We start from the raw sequence: 23,013 nt of genomic DNA on the forward strand, positions 1-23,013 counted from the left end.
TATGAGCCAGCGGTGTGACAGTGTGCCAATGCATTCCTAGGCTATATTAACAGAGGAATAGACTCAAGATCATGCGAAGTGTCAGTACCGTTTTATAACACCTTAGTAAGACCACACTTGGAAAACTGCATCCAGTTGTGGTGCCACAATATAAAAAGGATGTTGAGACTCTGGAAAGAATATACAGGAGAGCAACAAAAATGATTAGAGGCTAAAACATAGAGCTTAGGGCATCTGGATGATTTCTCTCTGGGAATGATTCTTTGCTGGATCTCTTCGCTGATGGGGGAGGCTTTTATTTTGGATCTAGTGGTTTTTTCCAGATACGTGGTGGGGTCTGTGTTTAGGGATTTGTAAGTGGAGTCTTGGAGTCTTGAAGTCTCCCCAAGATATACAAAAAAGGAACTCCACTTAGACCCATAGTCAGCTCCATAGGCTCACCTCTACAAAATCTAGCCAAATTTCTCACCAAACAACTACAGCCCTATGCAGAATCCATCACCTCACATGCAAAAAAACTCATTCCAGTTCATAGAGATCATAAAGAAACTAAACTTACAGCCCAGCGACCTACTTGTGAGCTTCGATGTCATATCCCTCTTCACCCAAGTGCCAATCAAAGAAGCCTTGACAGCTATCCAAAACAAATATAACCCCTCCAAACACATCCTAGATCTGACCAACCACTGCCTATCCAACACATACCTAATTTATAATGGACAAAAATACAAACAGATAGAAGGAGCACCCATGGGATCACCCCTCTCACCTGTCATTGCCAACCTCTACATGGAAAACTTTGAAACCCAAGCTCTAGAAAAATCTGATCACAAACCCAAACTCTGGCTCAGATATGTAGATGACATTTTCATAATCTGGCCACATGGGAAAGAAAAACTGGACAACTTCCTTACACACCTCAACAGCCTATACCCCAAAATACAGTTCACCATGTTCACGGAAGTGAACAACCAACTTCCCTTCCTGGATATCTTAGTCTACAGAAAATCCAATGGTTCCCTAGGACATACCATCTACCAGAAGAAAACACACACTAACAGCTATCTGCACGCACTCTCACACCATCACCCAGCCCAGATCAACTCTGTAGCCAAGACACTCATCTCCAGAACTAAACGCTTAACTGATGAACAACACCTAAAAACCGAACTACACACTCTCACTAACGTACTGACATCCAATGGATTCCAAAGAAATAAGATTACCAACCTAATCCAAAAAGAAACCCCCACTAAAATCCAAGACAGAGAACAAGAAAACGGAAAAGCTCTCTTCCCATACATAAAAGGCACCACAGACAGAATCAGCAAAATCCTCCACAAACACAACATCAAGACAGCATTCTGCACAAACCGAAAAATATCCACCATCCTAAGAAACCCCAAAGACAAAATTGAGTTAGAAAATCAAGGAGTATATGAAATCCCATGCACCACCTGCCCCTCCACATACATCGGACAAACCAACAGAAGAATAAGTGCACGCATTGAAGAACATAAGAACGCAGTCAGAAAAGAGGAACCAACTTCTTCCCTGGTCCAACACCTTAAAACCACAGGACATGAAATTGACTTTAAAAAGACCATAACTATCGCCAAAGCTGAACACTTTAACAACAGAATAATCAGAGAAGCCATCGAGATAGAAAAACGCCCACACAGCATGAACAAACGAGACGATACCTCCCGCCTACCAGCCATTTGGAAACCTGCCCTTACTGACAAATGGGCCCCAAACATGAGGAATGACACCAGACCCACACTCACGAGACCCACACAGGATGTCATCACCACACATCCATGCAGAAAGCAGACTCAAATCCACACTGATGATGAGGCACGACCAAGTACCAGAAGCCAAACCGCAGCAGCATCATTAGCCACTTTGAACCCTTTCATTCCATACATGAAGCAGACTGACACCCACCATGAAGACCTGGCATGGCCACAAACACGAAGCCAAACCACAGCAACGCAGCTCATCAGCACAAATCCCCCAGCAATCCAGACTAAGCCAAGCACAAACCCCCCAACCAATCAGAACCGAAATAACCAAAGACATATATATATATATATATATATATATGTATGTATGTATGTATGTATGTATGTATGTATGTATGTATGTATGTATATATATATATATATATATATATATATATATATATATATATATATATATATATATATATATATGTGTGTGTGTGTGTGTGTGTGTGTGTGTGTGTGTGTGTGTGTGTGTGTATATATATGTGTGTGTATATATATATGTGTGTGTGTATATATATATATATATATATATATATATATATATATATATATATATATATATATATAACACATACACACATACATACACACACACACACACATACACAAACACACACACACTGTGGCGACCAAAACTGGATGCAATATTCCAAGTGTGGTATACAAAGGCATTATAAAATAATATTAACACTTCATGATTCTATCCCTCTGCTAATACAGCCTAGTACTGTGTTGGCTTTTCTGGCAGCTGTAGCACACTGGTGGTTCATATTTAAGTGATTTTCCATTAGGACTCCAAAATTACTCTCATAATTACTACTATTGAGCCAGGTACCACCATCTGTGCATTTGATTTTTCTTGCCTAAATGTAGAATCTTACTTTTTTTTACCATTGGACTTCATTCTGTTAGATAGAGTCCAATGTTCAATTCTGTCAAGATCCTTCTGTATCTTAAGCCTATCTCTGGGGATGTTGGCTGTTCCTGCCAGCTTGGTGTCATCTGCAAATTTGACGAGTTACTTATCTATCCCCTCATCTAAATAACTGATGATGATGTTGAAGAGTACTAGGATTAAGACAGAGTGAAGTCCAAGTAAAGTATAGTATACCCACAGCATTTTGCTGGTCCATTGATTTTGTCATTTTGTCAAAGTATGCAATAAGATTTGACTGGCATGATCAGATTTTGACAAACTCATGTTGGCTTTTGGTTATGACTTTGTTTGCCTCTAGGTATTTGCAGATTCATTGCTTGATTATCTTTTCCAGAACTTCCCAAGTATTGATGTAAGGCTGATAGGTCTGTAGTTTGCTGGATCCATTTTTTTCTTTTTTTGGAAATGGAGCTACATCAGCTCTATTCCAGTCCTCTGGTAGTTCCCCAGTGCTCCAATATCTTTGAAAGATATAGTTCAGTGGTTCTGAGATCACATCTGCCAGTTCCTTCAGGACCTTGGTTTGTAATCCATCTGGTCCTGGTGATTTGAACTCATCTAGGATAGACAGGTGTTCTCTTACCATTTGGCCTATTTTAACTTGTATTCCTAATCTGTTTTTTATGGTACTGTTTTTGATAGGTTGGACTATTTTTTCCTTTTGTGTAAAGAAGATGCAAAAAATGAATTAAGCAGTTCTCCCTGTCGCATATCAACATGTTGCATACCTAAGAGTACTTATCTTAAATGATCTAAGCCCCAGAGCTCACTGTAACAACATTGCCAAAAAGGCATTAAGAGTTGTTATCCTAATTTTGTGGAGCCTTTTCCTCCTAAGTGCACCACTGTGCCTACCATCCATGTCCTACTGTCCCCATTTATTTGCACTCTTTATATGTGCTCATGTCCATGTTTATACTTATACACATTATCTCGTACATGTTTGACAAACTAAATAAATAAATAAAATAAAGAAAACAAATTTCTTGCCATTTTCTCCCATTAATGGACCAATTTTTTTCCTTGATTTTTTTCTTGTTTTTTACATATTGAAAGAAGCTTTTTTGTTATTTATTTCTTTTGTCACAAGCCTTACTTCATCTTTCCTGACTTCATCTTTGCAGGCTCAGGATATTCTGCATTAGTTATGTACCTGTCTTTTAACTTTTTATACTTGTCTTTTTTGTCCTTAGTTTATCAGAGAGCTCTTTGTGCAGGCATGCTGGTTTCTTTTGAGAGCAGTTATTTTTCTTCTTCATTGGAATTGTGTTAGACTGGGCTTTTGTAATCTCATTTTTCAAAATTTCCCAAGCTTCTTTTCCAAAGCACTAGAATACAGGACAAGAAGCAATGCCTGGAAGCTAATCAAGGGAGATCCAACTTACAACTAAGGAGAAATTTCCTGACAATGAGAAGAATTAACCAGTGGAACAGCTTGCCTTTAAAAGTTGTGGGTGCTCAATCATTACAGATTTTTAAGAGATTGGACAGCTATTTGTCCAAAATGGTATAGAGTCTCTTGCTTGAGTAGAGGTTTGGACTAGAAGACCTCTGAGATCCCTTACAACTCTATTATTCTATTACTCTATACATACCATTAAAATAAGATTGCCTGTTCCTATTTCATTAAACTGAAAGGATTGGAAAGATGCATTGTGCTTTACAGAGATCTGACACAGCTAGGTGATGGTTTAATGTTGTCTATGGAAACTACAATGCCAGCCCATCTCTTTCATTATTTTTTTTAAAGTACTAGTCTTCATTTAGCGAGTGCTCATTGTAGCAATTGTTCACAATTACAATGATGAACATTTTACAAGCAATCTCACATGTATGCCCTTCACATTAAATTGATAAGCCCTTGAAAGGCAATTAATGATTAATTAGGCAAGGATAGTATTTTTCCCAATATAGAGTCAATCACCATCTAAGAAATTTTGCTTCAGAAGGTTGTAGTGGGGGCCAGGGATGAAATTTTTCAGCCTTTTCTATAGATTGAGAAGCAGATAAATGAATTATGCATTTCAGAGACTGATGTTTCTATTTTGAAAATTTTAAAGATAAAAAAGGCACAGCTGCCTACCCATGAATAGCAATGAATATTTGCACTGAGATTACTAAACATACATTTTACTTAAATTAATATTTTCCTGCTGTAAAAACCTATTGTACATATATTTATAATACATTGAGAGTTAGAAAAGAGAGAAAGATACATGCATGACTCCAGTGGTTCTTACCAGTATTAACTGGAGTTACTCTGAATGAAAAATTCAATTTTCCCCTAAGATCCAGGTATTTAATGGCATGGAGTGGTAGATCATCAAACTGTTGTACTACATATCTACATTTGTCAACTACAATTTTCCATTTTCTGCCATTTGTGGTGCCAAAGTCATACAGAAACCACTCATCGGGTGGAATAGGGGTTAATAGAAGCATTTTTTCAGGCAAAGTGGCCCTTCCTAAAGCATTATATTCATCCACAACCTTAGTGATAAAGAAACTTCTACTGCCTGGAATCACCACTGTCTTTCCAACATCAGTTGGCTTAAATACATTAGTACCTGGAAAAAAAAATTACATACAGAGAGCTGTCATTAAAATGAGTTGACATTAACATGAATAAGGCTAATTTATTCAAAAATAATTGCCTGGCCTATGCCAGCTTCACTTACTGTAAGGAACCTAAGGTTTTATACCTTAATTAACAATAAAAGATACATTTTCACCATAGTTTGCTAGCCATGTATGACAGCAAACTCAGATTAATTCAGCTTGTCATTCTTCTTTAGAATGAGAAAACAAACACAACTATTGGCATTCTGGGAACTGAGGATGAAAGTGTTCTGTCCTGGGTGATGCAGAAAATGGTAAATATGTGGGAAAGAAAACCAAGATAAAGTCTTCCAAATTGACAATATTCTTTATGCTAAGTGAAGTTCTTAACCACTATGGTGCTTCAGCAGTACTGGTAAAGCAAAGATATACTGCAGAAACTTTAGAGTGCTCACATGATAAGGTGTGTTAGATATGTTAACCACCCTGAGTTATTTCTAAAAATAAAAGTGGTAGGACATAAACAAACCAACATTAGCACTTCTGGGACGGGACCTTGCTGTTGGCGGTGGCTTAATTGAGCTGCCCCCAGGTTTCTAGTTGTGTTATCTGCCTAAACACCTAGCAGATATCTCATTCTTCAGGCAAGAAGACTGAGAGAGAGATCCAGCTGGTAAGAGCTTTCTTTGAAGTTTGCAGCTTTTTTTTCTGCTGTGAACAGAAGGGGGGGGGCAAACAAGGCTGAGTCATATCTCTGGCCAGAAACCTTGGCTGTTTTTACAGCGCAAAGCAAGGAACCCCCTCTTAGGACAATTTTTGAGATATTTATCTGAAACTAATACAAGCAGAGTCCGTACCTGAGAACTTTATTTGCTTTTCCTTAAAAAAAATCCTAGCTTCAGTTTTACAAGAGTTTCCTTTGTGCAATTGCTCCCAAGATGGCGATTCTGCAGCTTCCGCAATTGCAATAATGGTACATTCCTAACTCCTCGGCAAAGACAGTGATAACAAAGATCAAAGGAATAGCCTCTCACTAATTAGCTCCACTTCTCTGAAGAGATTACAAGATTTTTTTTTCTTATCAACCTTTAAAAGTTTTAAAAGACTCTTTGCTAATATAGAGACATTCCAAACAGAGGTGTAATTGCTGAACTGTTTTGGTATAATGCTAATCTTTTGAAACCTTCCGCAAACTCTCTGCAAAAAGGGAGGAACTTTTCTTTTTTTTTGTAAGCTGCACAGCGGGCCAGCAGAGTTTGATTAATTGCTTGAAGAAAAGACATAATGGCATCAAAATTAAATCCTGGGAAATTACCTCCCAGGGCTACGTCCCCCGTACCTGGCACAAAGTTGCAGCCTCCATCCTCTAGTGGAGATTTGCTAACGAAAGAATTCTTTTTGGAAACGTTTAGAGAATTTAGAGAGCAAAATTTAGAAACTTTCAGAGAATTCAGAGAGGAAATAAAGAATGAGATGAAAGTCTTATATGATAAGTTTGATACTAGGATCGCCAAAATGAATGATGATATGATGGGACTTGTAAATGTACTGACAGAATATGTTTCTGGAATGGAAGATAACTTAGAGGTTCTTAATGAAGCCAATACTAACTTGACATCTAAAACTGAAGTGGTGGAACAAAAAGTTGAAAATGCTGAAAAACAAATTATTATGATACAGTACAGACAGATGGAGCTTGCATTAAGAGTCAGGAGGCTGCGCGAAGATAAACAGGAGAACTTGAAGCAGATGTTTTCAGAGGCTTTTGACTGTCTGGTGGGAAGACCGGGGTCCAACTTTGACTAGCAGATCGATAAAATTTATCGCGTTAATTCTTGGGCGGCAAAACAGAAGCAACTCCCCCAAGATGTAGTTATATACTTTGCTACAAGAGAGTTCAGAAACATGATACTACAAGAGTCCTATAACACCAGGCTTCAAATTGGCGGACAGGATTTGATTGTCTTGAAAGAAATACCACCTCAAATGCTAAGAGCCAGGAGAAATTATGCTTTTCTAGTGGAAGAGCTCAGAAATCGTCAGATACAGTATAGATGGGACGTGCCATTTGGTATTATAATTACATTTGACAAGCAAAGATATCGTCTCAACTCTGTATGGAAAGCTCGAGATTTCTATCACAAGATTCTGAAGGTGGGACACCCTGAATCATCTGGATCTGGAGAAATACCACGAGAAGGACAAGATAAACAGCAAACCACACAACTACCAGACAAAACGTACCATCTCCTCCTCCCGGAAGGGCAAGGGGTCAGGGAACAAAGACCTAGCCGTATGACTACCAGACAAATGGAAAAACAAGCAACAATGCAACAATCTCAACAATCACCGGCCATCGACTAGGAGTTACAGCAACAAGCTCAGAAGCTGTGGGAGGAGCCAGGCCAAAGGTTAGACAGGCCATGCAGGAGGCTCTAAAAAAGCTTCAGACAACCAAAAATGACAACTAAGATTTTGACATGGAATGTCAATGGACTGAACTCTCCACAGAAGAGAAAGAAAATATTTCACTATCTTAAACAGTTGAAGAATGATATAATTTGTCTGCAAGAAACTCATATCAAATCAACTGATCAAAAATATTTGTTCAACCCCAAACTTGGTCAACATTTTGTGACCTCTGCTACGGAAAAGAAAAATGGCATAGTTGTGTACTTAAGAAAAGACATTAAGGCTGAACTAATTGAAGCAGATCCCTTTGGAAGATATATCGCACTAGACCTAATCTTAGAAGGGAAAAAGACACTACTTTTGGGAATTTATGCTCCTAATCAACAGCAAGACGGATTCTATAGAAATCTTCATGTTAAATTAGTACAGTGGGACTTTAAGTCTTGTATACTATTGGGTGACTGGAACGGTGTGATTGACACTAAAAGAGATAAGAAGACCTCTCGCCCAAGTACTAAAATCCGAGCTAAGTTACCCAAATCCTTTTTTGACATGATGGACGACTTCGAATTGAGAGACGCTTGGAGAGAAAGAAATGCAGAAGAATATGACTTCACTTTTTTTCTGATAGACATCAATCTCTTTCAAGGATTGATTTTATACTAATCACTAATGATTTACTTTCTAGGGTGAAGAAGACAAAGATTGCGGCGAGGGTTCTTTCGGATCATAACCCAGTTTCGATGGAATTGGGAAGGGTAGTGCAGGCAAGAAGGAGGTTGAATGAAAACTTATTTAGATATGAAAAGTATATTAATGATTGTAAAAAATTGTTATCTGAATACTTTGTTCTGAACATGAATAAGGGTACATCTATGGAATTTGTATGGGATGCAAGCAAAGCATATATGAGAGGAGTACTGATGAATATAAACAAAATACATAGATATAAACAAGGGCAAAAACGAAAAGAATTGGAAGAGGAAATTAAAGGGAAAGAGTTAGAACTAATAAATCCAGGCGATACAAAGGCTAAGGAAGCAATCTCCATATTAAAATCCCAATTTGATATGTTGATCTCTGACCAGGTAGCCACTAGTTTATTATATGCAAAACACAATACTTTTTGTAACGCAAACAAACCCGGCAGGTGGTTGGCTTATCAGATTAGGAAAAAAAGAAAAATTTGAAATGTATCTAAATTGCGTTATAGAGGGAAGGAGGTGTTTCAACAAGAGGAGATTCAAAAGGCATTTCAGGAATTTTTTACAGAATTGTACAAAGGGGACAAAATTAGGGGTTTAGACATAGACAAATACTTAGATAAAGAGAAAATACCCCTAGTTAGAGAAGAGTACAGGCAAAAGTTGAACCAACCAATAACCTCTGGGGAAATCCTGCAGGTAATCAAACAACTAAAGTTTGGGAAAGCACCAGGCACAGATGGCCTGACAGCGGTTTAATATAAAAACTTACAGTTAGAAATGGTTAGAACCTATTAGAACCTATTAGAACAGTTAGAACTGTTAGAACAGTTAGAACCTCTTAGAGAACTATTTAATAAAATTCAAATGGAAGGTAAAGTGCCCCCATCATGGAAGACAGCGTTTATATCGTTGATACCCAAAGAAGATCAAGATATTACCCAACCAAAAAATTATAGACCTATTTCACTACTTAATGTAGATTATAAAATTTTTACTAAAATACTAGCAAATAGGTTAATGGTGGTTATTCAACAATTGATACATACTGACCAAACAGGTTTTATACAGGGGAGACAGATGAAGAGTAATGTTAGATTAATCATTAATGCTTTAGAATATTTGGGAAAGAACAATCAAATCCCTGCTGCGTTCATATTTTTGGATGCTGAGAAGGCCTTTGATCGAGTTAATTGGCAATTTCTGTTGAAGATATTGCAAAAAATGCAGATAGGAGATAGCTTTTTACGGTCAATTAAAGCAATATACCAACAGCAAACAGCTCAAATCATAGTCAACGGAAGTTTAACAAACTCTTTTCAAATTGGAAAAGGTACAAGACAGGGCTGTCCTTTGTCCCCACTATTGTTCATTATAACTTTGGAAGTATTATTGAATAAAATACGGGGCTTGGATGGTTTAAAAGGGATCAAGATTAGGCAGCAAGAATATAGAGTCCGCGCTTTTGCGGATGATTTGGTCATAATATTGGAACAACCGCAGGAATCCAGTATGGTCTTGATGAATATGATTAATCAATATGGTCAAGTCTCTGGCTTTAAAATAAATTTAGGAAAAACTAAAATATTAGCTATAAATATGAATACTAAACAAAAGGAAGAATTAGGAGTGATGCTAGGATGTGAGGTAGTTAAAAAAGTCAAATATCTTGGAGTTAACATTTTAACTTCAAATGGGAAATTATATAAGCATAATTATGAACCACTTTGGCATAGTATACAGATGGAGATGGAAAAATGGGAGAAATTGCACTTATCTTTGCTGGGTAGGATAGCGGCAGTGAAAATGAACATTTTACCAAAATTTTTATTTCTTTTCCAAATTTTACCAATACTTAAAAAAGATGCGAATCTTTTAGAATGGCAGAAGGGTATCAACAAATTTGTATGGGCAGGAAAGAAGCCGAGGGTAAAGATGAAAATAATGCAAGATCTACGTGAGAGAAGAGGATTGAAACTACCTAATTTAAAATTATATTATGATGCAGTGGCATTATCTGCAATTAGTGATTGGACCCATTTAACCAATGATAGAATATTGAATATCGAGGGACATGATTTGGTATATGGTTGGCATGCTTACTTGTTATTCAACAAAAAATTGGATAAGAACTTTAAAAATCATATTTTAAGAAATGCTTTATTGCGGGTCTGGAAAAAGTATCAACATAAACTAAATGATAAGTTGCCCATGTGGGCAATTCCTAGACATGCAATTGAAAATATGAATATAGAACAAAAACACGATAGAACCACTTACAGACAACTTCTCACTTCAGAAAGGGGGGTGCTACAATTAAAATCTTTAGAGGTACTAAAAGAGGAGAAGGTAGTCCAAACATGGTTCCAGTATGGCCAATTACAGGCCAGGTGGAAAATAGACCAAAAAATTGGTTTTGTCAAAGTTGAGGATAATCTGTTTAAACAAATAAGAGATCAAAGCTTAATGCATATAAAGAGGATATATAATGTACTAATACAGATGGATTCGGAAACGGAATTGATTAAAGACTGTATGATAAAGTGGGCTCAGAATATTGAAGAACCAATAATGCTGGACACGTGGGAAAGAATATGGATAAGAAATGTGAAATTTACACAAGCACAAAATTTGAGAGAAAATTTTTATAAGATGTTTTATAGATGGCATTTAGATCCTAAAAAGCTGGCTTCTATGTATCCGAATGTACAGCCTAAATGTTGGAGATGCGGTTCTCTCGATGCTACATATTTTCATATATGGTGGACATGTCGAAAGGTTAAGGCATTTTGGATAAAAATGTGCTGGAACATGCAAAATATCTTCAAAAGAAGGATGAAATTCACTCCTCAGCTATTTTTACTAGGTATATGTACTGACTTTACAGCGGTAGAGACCAATTTGGTTCTGCACTTAATAACGGCAGCAAGACTGTTGGTGGCGCAATACTGGAAGAAGGAAGACGTGCCTACAACTCAAGAATGGACATTGAAAGTTACAAACTTAGCCGAGATGGCTAAAATATCAGCATATCTTAAAGACCACTCAAATGAGAGATATAAACGAGACTGGAAAAAATGGATTGACTATACACAAAACAAATATAATTTTTTTTTGTATAATTTATTGGGATTTATAGGCCGCCCTTTTCCCTGAGGGGACTCAGGGCGGCTTACAACCACAAGGGAGGGGGGTGCAGTGTCAAAAAAACAAAACAAAATGTGAACAAAGAAAAATAGTAAAAACACAACTTTCGTTCAGCAATCAAACACTCGGGCGGGTGAATTGGAAACCTATCCCCAGGCCTGCTGGGAGAGCCAGATCTTGAGGGCTGCGCGGAAGGTCTGGATGGTGGTGAGGGTACGGATCTCAACGGGGAGATCGTTCCACAGGGTCGGAGCTGCAACAGAAAAGGCTCTCCTCCGTGTGGTCGCCAGTCGGCATTGACTGGCAGATGGGATTCGGAGGAGGCCCAGTCTGTGCGATCTAATTGGTCGTAGGGAGGTGATCGGCAGAAGGCGGTCTCTCAAGTATGGGACTAAGAAATTCCAGATAGCCTATACTTAAGATTAGGAATAAGTTAAACTGCTTAAAGTTTGGGTAACAGCAAGAAGCTGAGTCCAACGTAGAGATCATATTGACTTTCTTTTTTTTTCTTTAATCGCCTTTGTTTTAATATATTTTAGACTGTGTTTGTTAAAAAGCTATACCGTGTACGGGCTCTGTGAAGTCGGGGGGAGGGAGGGGGGTCTTAGGGGGGAGGGGGGAGGGGGGAAATATAGTATGTGTTAGATTCTAAAGTAACATGATTGCACTTGTATACTGTGGCTCTTTAATTTTAGTGTAAAAATAGGACAAGCTGAATATATTGATAGACAGTAGAAATACACCGAAGGGAGGAGTAGAGGGAAAGAAGAAAGAGGGGTAGAGAGGGTGGGAGAGAGGATTGGAGGGAGGAGGAGAAGGAAGGGAGGGAATGTATTGGGAGAGAGGAGTGATAGAGGGGGAGGGGAAGTAGGGAAGTAGAGGGGAATGTTGGAAGGAAGAACGAAAGTTGGAGGGGGGCAAAAGAGGGTGTATGGTGGGTCAAGGTGGTATATTGGGTTTGTATTTTGGGGGGTATTGTTGACAAGAGGGAGGGCTGTGTTTATTGTTCAATGTTATATGCCCCGGTTATGCACAGTATACATGTGACTGTACGAAATGAAATGGAAATAAAACATATTTACACATTAAAAAAAAAACCACCAACATTAGCCCAGTTGAATGGATGATTCTCTGCAAAGTAACCAATGAACTATTGAGGATAGCCCACAACCAACTAAAGCACTAAAGCAACTAAAGCATTCCAAGTGTCAATATTACCTGGATTTTTTAGGGTTCATTATCAGCCTTTAATAAAGATCATAATTAGCCTTATTAGCTTGGCATCTGTGCCTCCTTCTGAAATGAGGGAAACCATGGTTTTTTTATCTAAAAATGTGTCTGAAAAGGACTATAGCCACTGGAAATAAAGTTTTAATTCAACAAAAATCAATTTTTCAGACTCAGAAATGCAAAGATATATGAATAAAACAAAGGCTGATGAAGGAGGCAGACAACTGAGGAGCCAGGAGGAGGTAAATGCTATCTGATAACCCCTTGGAAGAGAACACAATGTGAAGAAATGGTACAGGGGAAGGGCACACATCTGAGGAGCCAGTTGGGGTTGGTAGTCCAGTTGTGTAACCTATACATCCATCAGGAGACAATCAGTAGTCAAAGTGTGCACAGGAATGTGGAGAAATATATAAGTGCCTTTCACAGGAGAAGTGATGGTTGGAGTAGAGCTCTTTTTGACTTGAGACTGCTGGAAGCAGTCTGAATGCAAACAGAACAGACCAGTGGTGGGTTCCGGCCAGTAAGCCCCAGTATGGGTGTACCTGTGCCTGCTGGGAGCAGTAGCCACCCTACCGGAACAGTGCTTTGGAGGGCCCACCCACCCACCTGCATGCCTTACCGGTATTTGTACCAACCGGGACATTTGCACATGCAACCTACGGTGTCTGTGTGATGCTCTGCTGAGCAGCTGGAGCATTGCAGGGTGGTGGGTGCGCATGCGTGCCCAGCACTTGTGCACATGGTGGATGCCTGGCTCCGTCGCAGCATACCCGTTTCGACGGGATCTGGAACCCACCATTGGAACAGACCCAGTCCTGCTAAATGAACTTTTGGACCCTGTGGGCTGAAATGACTGAACGTCAAGCGGACCAGATTGCAAAGACTATATCCTTCATTCCTTCCCTTGATCTGCCATCCGCATCCTACTTCTGAAGGGATAATGATGATCTGATTCTGGTCTTGTATTCTCAGGAGGGAGCTGTGGGTGCGCAGAGTGCACTGCAAAACTTGCAATCATGCAGTTAGATTTGATACACAAGAGGGGATGTACAGCCATGGGGATAGGGTGGGGAAGCGTCAAAGATTCCCCACTTTCTGAGAAAATCAACTAGATTGCAGACAATGTAATAGCATGAAAAAGAACAAATCAAGACACAGCTCCTACCTAAAGCAGGGGTTGGGCTTTATGGAGAATAGGGAATTGATCAGGAAGATCTGCCATTTACTGCTTGTTATTTTTTCCTGGGTTCTGGGAAATTTCAGTCTTGCTAGTTCAAAAGTCTCAGCATAATAAACACCTGAGAGAATTTGTAGGATTTGGCTCCCTGATTAGGTTGAGGAAACATTGAATGTGCGTTTGAGAAACCATAATTTGGAATTTTACAATGTTTCAAGAGATTTGTTAAATTGGAACTTGACCAATGGTATCCAGCTGAAATGGAAAACCATTTATTTTGTATAACAAAAAATATGGCTGCTAATATTCTAAGCTTAACAAATTTTTCTTGGTCGCATAGGATTTCCAAAGGATTTTAGATTTCAGTAGTACACTTAAGGCATTAACAAGTATAGCTGTTCAGAATTTATAAAATCCTGATATTTAAGAGAAATACTGAAGGGCACAGAAGCAGGACTCACCTAAGCAAATTCGGAACAAAAGTTTTTCATTATCGAACAATTGACATACCTGGAGTACCAAGTGCAAGCTCATATAATGAAGAAGAAGAATTAGAAGATAGAATGTATAAAGTATTTGCTGTACAAGGGCTGTCAGTTACAGATTCAACAGGAAAATCCTCCAGAACATCTACCAAGACAGATGTTACAGTTCCTTCAGGATTTGCATGTATGAAGAGTTGGGTAATTATACCTGATCCTCCTGGACTTAAAAAAAAGTAAATATTATTATCTTGATAGTTTTGTCCAATTGCATTTTATATCTACCACAATTATAGCTTCTTCTCTCAGAAACCTTCTAGGCTTGGTCCTGTTTTCTGCTTTGGGATAGCATGTGTTTCTGCTGCTAACACCTGTCTTCCAAGGCAGTGATGGCTAACCTTTTCTGTTTTCTCAAAGCATGCGCTTAGGCACATGAATGCACATACATATGCCTGAACCCCCAAAATGCAATGTGCAGACACCCCTCACACGCCCCACATGCATGCATGTGTGGGCCACTGCACTTGCCCCATCCCCCATTCTTATGGCCCCCATGTGTGCCCCACACCTACGGATGCATGGCAGAGACCCAACAACCAGCTGGCTGCTGGGAGCTGAACTGGGGCAAAGGCTCGCGTGCACACAGAGACGGCGCTGCGTGCCACAGGTTCGCCATCACAGTTCTAAGGGGTTCCCATTCGGGGAAATAACTCATCTTTGACTCTCTATATTATAAGAGGAGGTGATCTTGATCTTTAATATTCAGATTTAAAAACTCTGGAACAATCACCATGATAAATAAACTCATTCTCTGTTCATTGGGGTTTAGTGGAGTTCAGCAGGATGTCAAGTTTAAGAGCACCTCCATACTTTTCATTGCTGCTATATTGTCATAGCAGAGATGGTATTCAGCAGGTTCTGACCATTTCTGGAGAACCGGTAGCGAAAATTTTGAGTAGTTTGGGGAACTGGTGAATACTATCTCTAGCTGGCCCAACCCCCATCTATTCTCTGCCTCCCGAATCCCTGCTGATTGGGAGGGAATGGGGATTTTGCAGTAACCTTCCCCTGTCACCCCCACTAAGCCATGCCCACCAAACCATACCACGCCTACCAAGCCACACTCTGCGCATGTGCGAGGCGAATGGCCGCTATCTTCTTCTCTCCGGTCTGGGTGAGCGGAAAACACCCAAAAAATACTAACGACCCGGCTCGAGACTATGCAGGAGGGAGCCCCAGCGGGAGAGCGACATTTGGGGTACCTGAACCATCGTTTATTTGGAGAGTTGTCGCGACTGAGCAGCCTCCGGGCCAGGAAATCACCCGCAGCATTTTTGACAACGTTCGGCGGCATAAACCAAGATCATGGCGGCGGCGCGCTGACGGCGCCGTCTTTGGAGGCTTCTTTTTACAATTTTAGCCCCGTTCCCTCTGTCGACTATGAGGAGCCTTGGAAGGTGTTTGGCAGCTGTGACTCTAATTCTGGGGAGGCGGTAGGTGATTTGAAACGGCGCTGGACGAAGCTGGGCAGTCGGCTTGCTTGCTGCGACCGCTGCCTCTTTAAGCGCCCCCCCCCTGTTCTATCGGCTCTGCTGGCTTGCGAAACGCGGCGCCCTCGGCTCCTTTTGACAATCTTTGTTTGCTCTCTTATGCTATACGAACTTTAGACTATCCCAGAGAAGGGGCTGGCTTGGCAGAATATTGGGCGAGATTGGGGAGTTGTCTTTGCTGCCTCCGTGGCCCCTTTTGGATGCCCCCCCCCTTCGCCCCATTTGAACTGGCCTTCCCTTTGGTGTGGCCTGTCCTGTGTGATTTTCCCACGGCTTCGGGGCCTCTCTGCCACCTGGCCCCCTCTATTTATAGTAGCTGGATGCCTGGACTTGCAATCTGGCCACCTAGTGGGTTTATTATCATCTATGGAGGCCCAGAGATGTCATCTCAGCCCTTTCAGAGGAAACCCTTCCGGCTTAGGGCACAGTTTCTGGGACGTGGAGGAAGGGAGAGGGACGGAATACCCCTCTCTGGACTGCTCCCCCCCATTGAACTGCTCCCCCCCATTGAACTCAATGAACTCTTGCCAGAACTCCCACCAGATTTGTAGAAGAGAAGACTAAGACAATTAAGACCTTATACAAGCCTTATACGCTTTTTGCACGCTGCGCAATTTTTAATTTTTAAATTTAAAATTTTTATTTTAAATTGGTATGATGAGTGTATGAGACTGCATGTGACTGAGTGAAAGCGCCCACTTTTATTATCCTATATTGTTGTATTTGTGTGTTTTTAATTATCACGTGGGGACTGTCTGAGTGAACGAATGAGTGTGTCTGATTCGGAGGGCCTGACCGGGAATGCGGGAGCTATAGGTGTGGTTGGGGGAACCACGGACACGGGAGTGGGCCGGAGCATTACGGTCATAACGGGGAGGGGCAGATATGGCGGGGACTTTAGGGCTGGCCATTACCGGGGAAGGAGGGTTCGCTATGTCACAGCGATCCCTCCTTCCGGCCCTATGGGTCCCACTCCGAGGCCAGATGGCGCAAGTAGTCAGGACCCTGGTCTCCGGCTGTTGTCGCTAAATGCCAGGTCTGTTGTTCACAAGGCTCCCCTCGTCCGGGACTTAATTTTAGACGAGGGGGCAGACCTGGCATGTATTACTGAAACCTGGCTGGGCCTGGAGGGAGGAGTCCCCCTCGTAGAGATGTGCCCAGAAGGATTTCAGGTGCTTCATCAGCCGAGAGCTCAGGGAAGGGGTGGGGGTGTGGCTATTGTTATTCGGGAGTCTTTGGTTCCTCGTAGGATCCCTGCTCCGGAGCTTGTCGGGTGTGAGTGCCTGCTGGTGAAGCTGGACCTCAAGGGTCAAGTGGGCCTGCTGCTAACGTACCTGCCTCCCAACAGCGTTGCAGCAGCCCTCCCCTCGCTCCTCGAGTTGGTAGCCGAGCTGGCAGTTGAGTTCCCCAGGCTTATGGTCCTGGGGGATTTCAATTTGCCTACGCTCGGTGAACACTCGGATGGGGCGCAGGAGTTCATGGCTTCCATGACAGCCATGGGCTTGACCCAGATAATTCGGGGCCCAACTCACTCTGCGGGTCACACGCTCGACCTCGTATTCCTCTCGGAGCAGTGGACTTGTGATCTTGGTCTGAGGGGTAATGAGATCATACCCCTGTCGTGGTCAGACCACTGCCTACTGAGGCTTGACTTCCGAAGACCAAACCCCCACTGTAGGGAGGAGGAACCGACCAATTGGTTCCGCCCCAGGCGACTTATGGACCCGTTGAGGTTCCAGACGGAGCTTGGGGTTATTCCTGATACTCTCGCCCACAGTCCGGTAGAGACTCTGGCTGCCGCCTGGCATTCAGCAGCATTGGAGACCCTCGACCGGATTGCGCCACTACGGCCCCTCCGAGGCGGCGGATCCCGGAGGCCTCCTTGGTTCACCGAGGAGCTCCGGGAGGTAAAGCGCCGGAGGAGACGCCTAGAGCACCTGTGGAGGTCCGATAAATCCGAACCGAACCGAGCACTTTTAACAACCTGCACCAAGGATTACATCAGGGCACTTAGGGCAGCAAAGAGATCTTATATTGCCACCTTGGTTGCATCCGCTGAGTCTCGTCCAGCCGCCCTGTTTAGGATAACCCGCTCCCTCTTAAATAAGAGGGATACGGGGGACCCCTTGCAGGGTAGGGCTGAGGACTATGCCCAGTTCTTGGCGGACAAAGTTGCTCGGTTTCGGTCGGATTTGGACTCCACCTTTGCAGAGCCAGCCGAGGCACGAGAGGACGATTTGGTTGACCATCGCTGGGTTGAGTTTCAGGATGTTACTTCCGGGGACGTGGACAAGGCCATGAGGGCTGTGAGTGCCTCCACCTGTGTACTGGACCCGTGTCCCTCCTGGCTGGTTGCTAACAGCAGGGAGGTGACACGGGGCTGGATCCAAGCGGTTATTACCGCCTCGCTTCGGGAGGGGCACTTCCCCACCGCACTTAAAACGGCGGTGGTGAGACCCCTCCTGAAGAAACCATCTTTGGATCCAGCCGTACTAAACAACTATCGTCCAGTCTCCAACCTCCCCTTTATTGGGAAGGTTGTTGAGAAGGTGGTGGCCTACCAGCTCCAGTGGTCCTTGGAGGAAGCCGATTACCTGGACCCCTTCCAGTCCGGCTTCAGACCTGGTTACAGCACAGAAACCGCTTTGGTCGCATTGACCGATGATCTCTGGAGAGCCAGGGATGGAGGCTATGCCTCCATCTTGGTTCTCCTCGACCTCTCGGCGGCTTTCGATACCATCAACCATGGTATCCTTCTGCGACGACTGCGGGAGGTGGGGGTGGGAGGCACTGTTTTACAGTGGTTCTCCTCCTACCTCTCGGACAGGTCGCAGTCGGTGTTGGTCGGGGGTCAGAGATCGGCCACGAGGCCCCTATCATATGGGGTGCCGCAGGGGTCGGTCCTGTCCCCCGTACTATTTAACATCTACATGAAACCGCTGGGCGAGATCATTCGGAGGCACGGGATAAGATACCACCAATATGCGGACGATACGCAGCTGTATCTGTCCGCCCCGTGCCAACTCAATGAAGCGGTGGACGTGATGAGCCGGGGTCTTGAAGCCGTTAGGGACTGGATGCGGGCTAACAAGCTTGTACTCAACCCAGAAAAGACCGAGTGGCTGTTGTGTTTCCCTCCCAAAAATTTGGCTAGTGTTCCAACGCTCAGGCTGGGGGGTCAAAATTTACACCCCTCAGACAGGGTTCGCAACTTGGGAGTCCTCCTGGATCCACAGCTGACCTTTGATCACCACCTGTCGGCTGTGACCAGGGGGGCATTTGCCCAGGTTCGCCTGGTGCGCCAGTTGCGACCCTACCTGAATCGGGAGGCTCTCACAACAGTCACTCGCGCCCTCGTGACCTCTAGGCTGGAATACTGCAACGTGCTCTACATGGGGCTGCCCTTGAAGAGCATCCGGCGGCTTCAGCTAGTCCAGAATGCGGCCGCGCGAGTGATCGTGGGTGCACCTCGGTTCGCCCACATAACACCTATCCTCCGCGAGCTGCACTGGCTACCTGTTGGCCTCCGTGTGCGCTTCAAGGTGCTTCTTACTACCTATAAAGCCCTTCATGGTAGTGGATCTGCGTACTTGGGAGACCGCCTTCTGCCAATTACCTCCTCTCGACCCATAAGATCCCACAGATTAGGCCTCCTCCGAGTGCCATCTGCCAGCCAGTGTCGGCTGGCAACTACGCGGAGGAGAGCCTTTTCTGTAGCAGCTCCGACCCTCTGGAACGATCTCCCCGTGGAGATTCGTACCCTCACCACCCTTCAGACCTTCCGCACAGCCCTCAAGATCTGGCTATCCCGCCAGGCCTGGGGGTAAAGACCATAGTTTGCCCCTGCCCGAATGTTGAATGAATGTTGTCTGATCTTAACTACATATTGTATTTTTATGTTATTGTACGTCTTCCCCTCCCATAAGTTGTTAGCCGCCCTGAGTCCCCTTAGGGAAAAGGGCGGCCTATAAATAAACGCAACTACAACTACTACTACTACACTCACAGAACCGGTAGTAAAAAGAAATTGAACCCCACCACTGCCTCATAGGATTTGTGGGCTTGTTTTTCCTCCTAAATTCTACTGTTTGTAAGATAAGGGACAAAGCTTAAGGAAGGGGAAGATAAGTTTGAAATTATTTGTCATTGACATGTCACAAGGTAACATGTTATCAATAAGTTGTAAGAATTAACAGGGGATTGTATGTATCTTATAATTCTGAATCTTGACTATTAGCGGTAGGTAGAACTTTGAAAGGAACTACTGTAGGTCAGCATGAAGCTCTAACACGGTTTGTTTTACAGCTTCTAGCCTCCAAAGAATATCAACTTGTTCTTCCTCAGGAAATTGTCTGAAAGAGTTTTGATTTAAAGTTTCCTCTATAAGCTGTTCAGATGATGATTTTATTAAGGATTTACTAAGAGTCATAATATCTTTCCTTTTCAAAGTCATTGTAGCAGACACATTGTGGCCATCAGTAGTCTCTTCCACTTTATGGTAATTGGCTTGATACTATTCCAGGACATTTTATTAAGCAGCGGGGTTCTAATATGTGGGTCAAACTCCACATTTTGAATAGATTTGAAACCTCTCCATGAATTTGCTTACTTTAACTAACTTTAATAAAATTGAAGTTTTATATTTAATTATAACTCTATAAGTACTGAAACGTCTTACACAACCTATCCATAACTTCTATTAATCTGGAGTTTAGTTTTAATCTTTTTCCAACTCCCACACTAGAACATTTTCTCACAGAAATAAAAAAAAAATACTGTTGGTGCCTTGAACTGTTAACAAAAGAAGAAGGGAACAAACCCTAAAATCACAAATCCAGCAAGGCTAAAACCCAAAAGATATAAGTTGACATCTTTATTAAGCTTTATTATTAAGTATTTCAGTACATACATATTTCTGTTAAACAGTTACCAAGGCCCAACAGTAGTGACAATGTAAAATACTAAAATAACATCTCCAAAACTGGGTTCTGAATTAGATTTATTTTAATATTTTTTTAAAAGCTGCAGATATTTGCACCTATCATTAAGGGATGTGAAATCTATGACTTTTGTTCCACATTATGAGACTCAAAAGCCCCTCAGGATCACACCTCTGAAATCTAATGATACTTTAGCATTTTAAGTGACGCGGGATTTCATTGTCTTCCTTTTAAAATAAGAGATGACAAGTCCCTCCTGGCATCAAGAATAGCTGAAAATATCAGCCCTGTCCACTCTACACCTTTAGTAGCCTGTAAAAAATTGCTACTCTTATGCCAATCCTCCAGCTACGTATGATTCCCAAACCACAATGGCTGGGTTCATATATAAGGTGACCAGACGTCCCGCTGTTGGCGGGACAGTCCCACTTTTGAACAATTTGTGCCGCATCCCGCGGCGTTTTAAAAAACTCCCGATTTTTTTTTTTACATTTTTAATCAAGAACCCCCCCGCTCCCGGTCAATGGTGTCCCTCTTTACCAATGTTATAATCTGGTCACCTTATTCATATAGCGTGCTGAACCCAAACCAACCAATCATATTATACTTTACCATGGTGTGCAGAATCAGGTCTCTATACTCTAATCAAAAAGAAATGTTAAGGGACTCTTGCATAATCTCAATTCTGCATTACTGGAATAATTTAATTTCAGATGCTGACAAATGTGATTTCATTTTGAAATTATTTGTGCCAGTCTGTTAAGACTTGCCAGGTATAATACAACTTCTATCCCTTAAATCTGTATTTTAAGGATGAGTGCTATTTATTTTTCTTAAACATTAGACAAAATTTTAAAATTCATAATACCAGAGTAATTTTTAAAAAGCTGAAATAATTTATATACTATTGGTATTTACTTGTAATCTAAGCGCTTTCCAACTTGTAAGTTGGAGAATGTTGGCACAGTATTTGGTGGCCCGTGGTGAAAAAACAGCATTTGCTCTTCAGTAACATAATGTGGAGATAAAGGACCATCAAAACCTAAGTCAGTCTCCTGAAATAAAGTGAAGATGTAATTATTTAAGTCCTTCAAATAGATGTACACATTTTTAACTATTTTAGGAAAAAAATCTAAACGGTACTTGATCAACAATATGGCACAGTATATACACCAAAATGCACGAACATTCACGTCTCCAGGCAGCATACAGACCACTCATTCTTATATTCAGTCCATATTCAATTTTTATTTATTCACAACCAATTAATTCTTGATAATGTCTCTTCTTGTTTTGCCGACACATTATAAAAATATCCAACACTGGAACATGAATCAAAGCAACATGATCTTTATGTAAAAAAATGATTTTGATAATGTATGTCACTCACATCAAAACAGATCAACAACAGATAAAATGTGAAATGGCAATTTGGTTTAACTTTGAAGATAAATTAAGAGACAAAGATTAAATGTTAAAGAGTGCAATGGGGAATTTGAGAAACATATTTAATGATGGAGTGATGTTATTGTAAGAGATTAGAAATTAAGGGCAGTTAGTGATATGGTTTATGTACTAAGAAGAAAATACGTTTAAGATAAAAAATATGGAAAGAGAATAATATGGCTGAAATTGGAAACAGAGATATAATGTAAAATGTATTATGCATATGAGAGGATGTAAAAGAAAAGATCCGGAGAACACTGTTCATAAAATATGTACAAATTTGCAATAAAAAATAGAAACCTTGGGGGAGGGGGGGAAGAACTACATGTACTGGCTAATATGCTGCTCAGTTCTATATCTGAGCAGACAAATGGAATCTTTGCAGGTTGTGACCATTCCAGTGTTTTTCTAAAGTTACGTTTGATGTTTCATATTCAGCCATAAGAAGAATTCTAAGGGAATTTAGATCTTAAAATTATATGTTATGTGTTACAGTTACAACTACAAATCTAATAGTTGCTGACAATACTTAAGAAATGTATATGATTCAATAAAAGCCAACAATTTCTAAAACTCTTATTAGTTTCTAAGAAATCTCTAATTCTTTCAATGTTTTGTCATAGCTTTGCCTTACCA

The 23,013-nt window shown here is 41.5% G+C and overlaps 1 protein-coding gene across 1 annotated transcript in view; it reads right to left on the reverse strand.

Moving 5' to 3' along the window:
• The window catches only part of LOC148049746 (cation channel sperm-associated auxiliary subunit beta-like), a 110,360-nt gene that overhangs the window by 28,709 nt on the left and 58,638 nt on the right, over positions 1 to 23,013 (reverse strand). Inside the window, exons 20-22 of the mRNA XM_087704634.1 lie at positions 21,850 to 21,986; positions 14,470 to 14,666; positions 4,968 to 5,294 (exon numbers count right to left, since the gene is read on the reverse strand). Coding sequence (XP_087560760.1) covers positions 4,968 to 5,294; positions 14,470 to 14,666; positions 21,850 to 21,986 — 661 coding nt within the window. The remainder of the gene's footprint in view (positions 1 to 4,967; positions 5,295 to 14,469; positions 14,667 to 21,849; positions 21,987 to 23,013) is intronic.

The sequence above is a fragment of the Thamnophis sirtalis genome, unplaced genomic scaffold (assembly GCF_051295495.1).
Source record: "Thamnophis sirtalis isolate CommonGarterSnake01/CBP01778 unplaced genomic scaffold, rThaSir2_p1.2 scaffold_1, whole genome shotgun sequence".
NCBI lineage: Eukaryota > Metazoa > Chordata > Lepidosauria > Squamata > Natricidae > Thamnophis > Thamnophis sirtalis.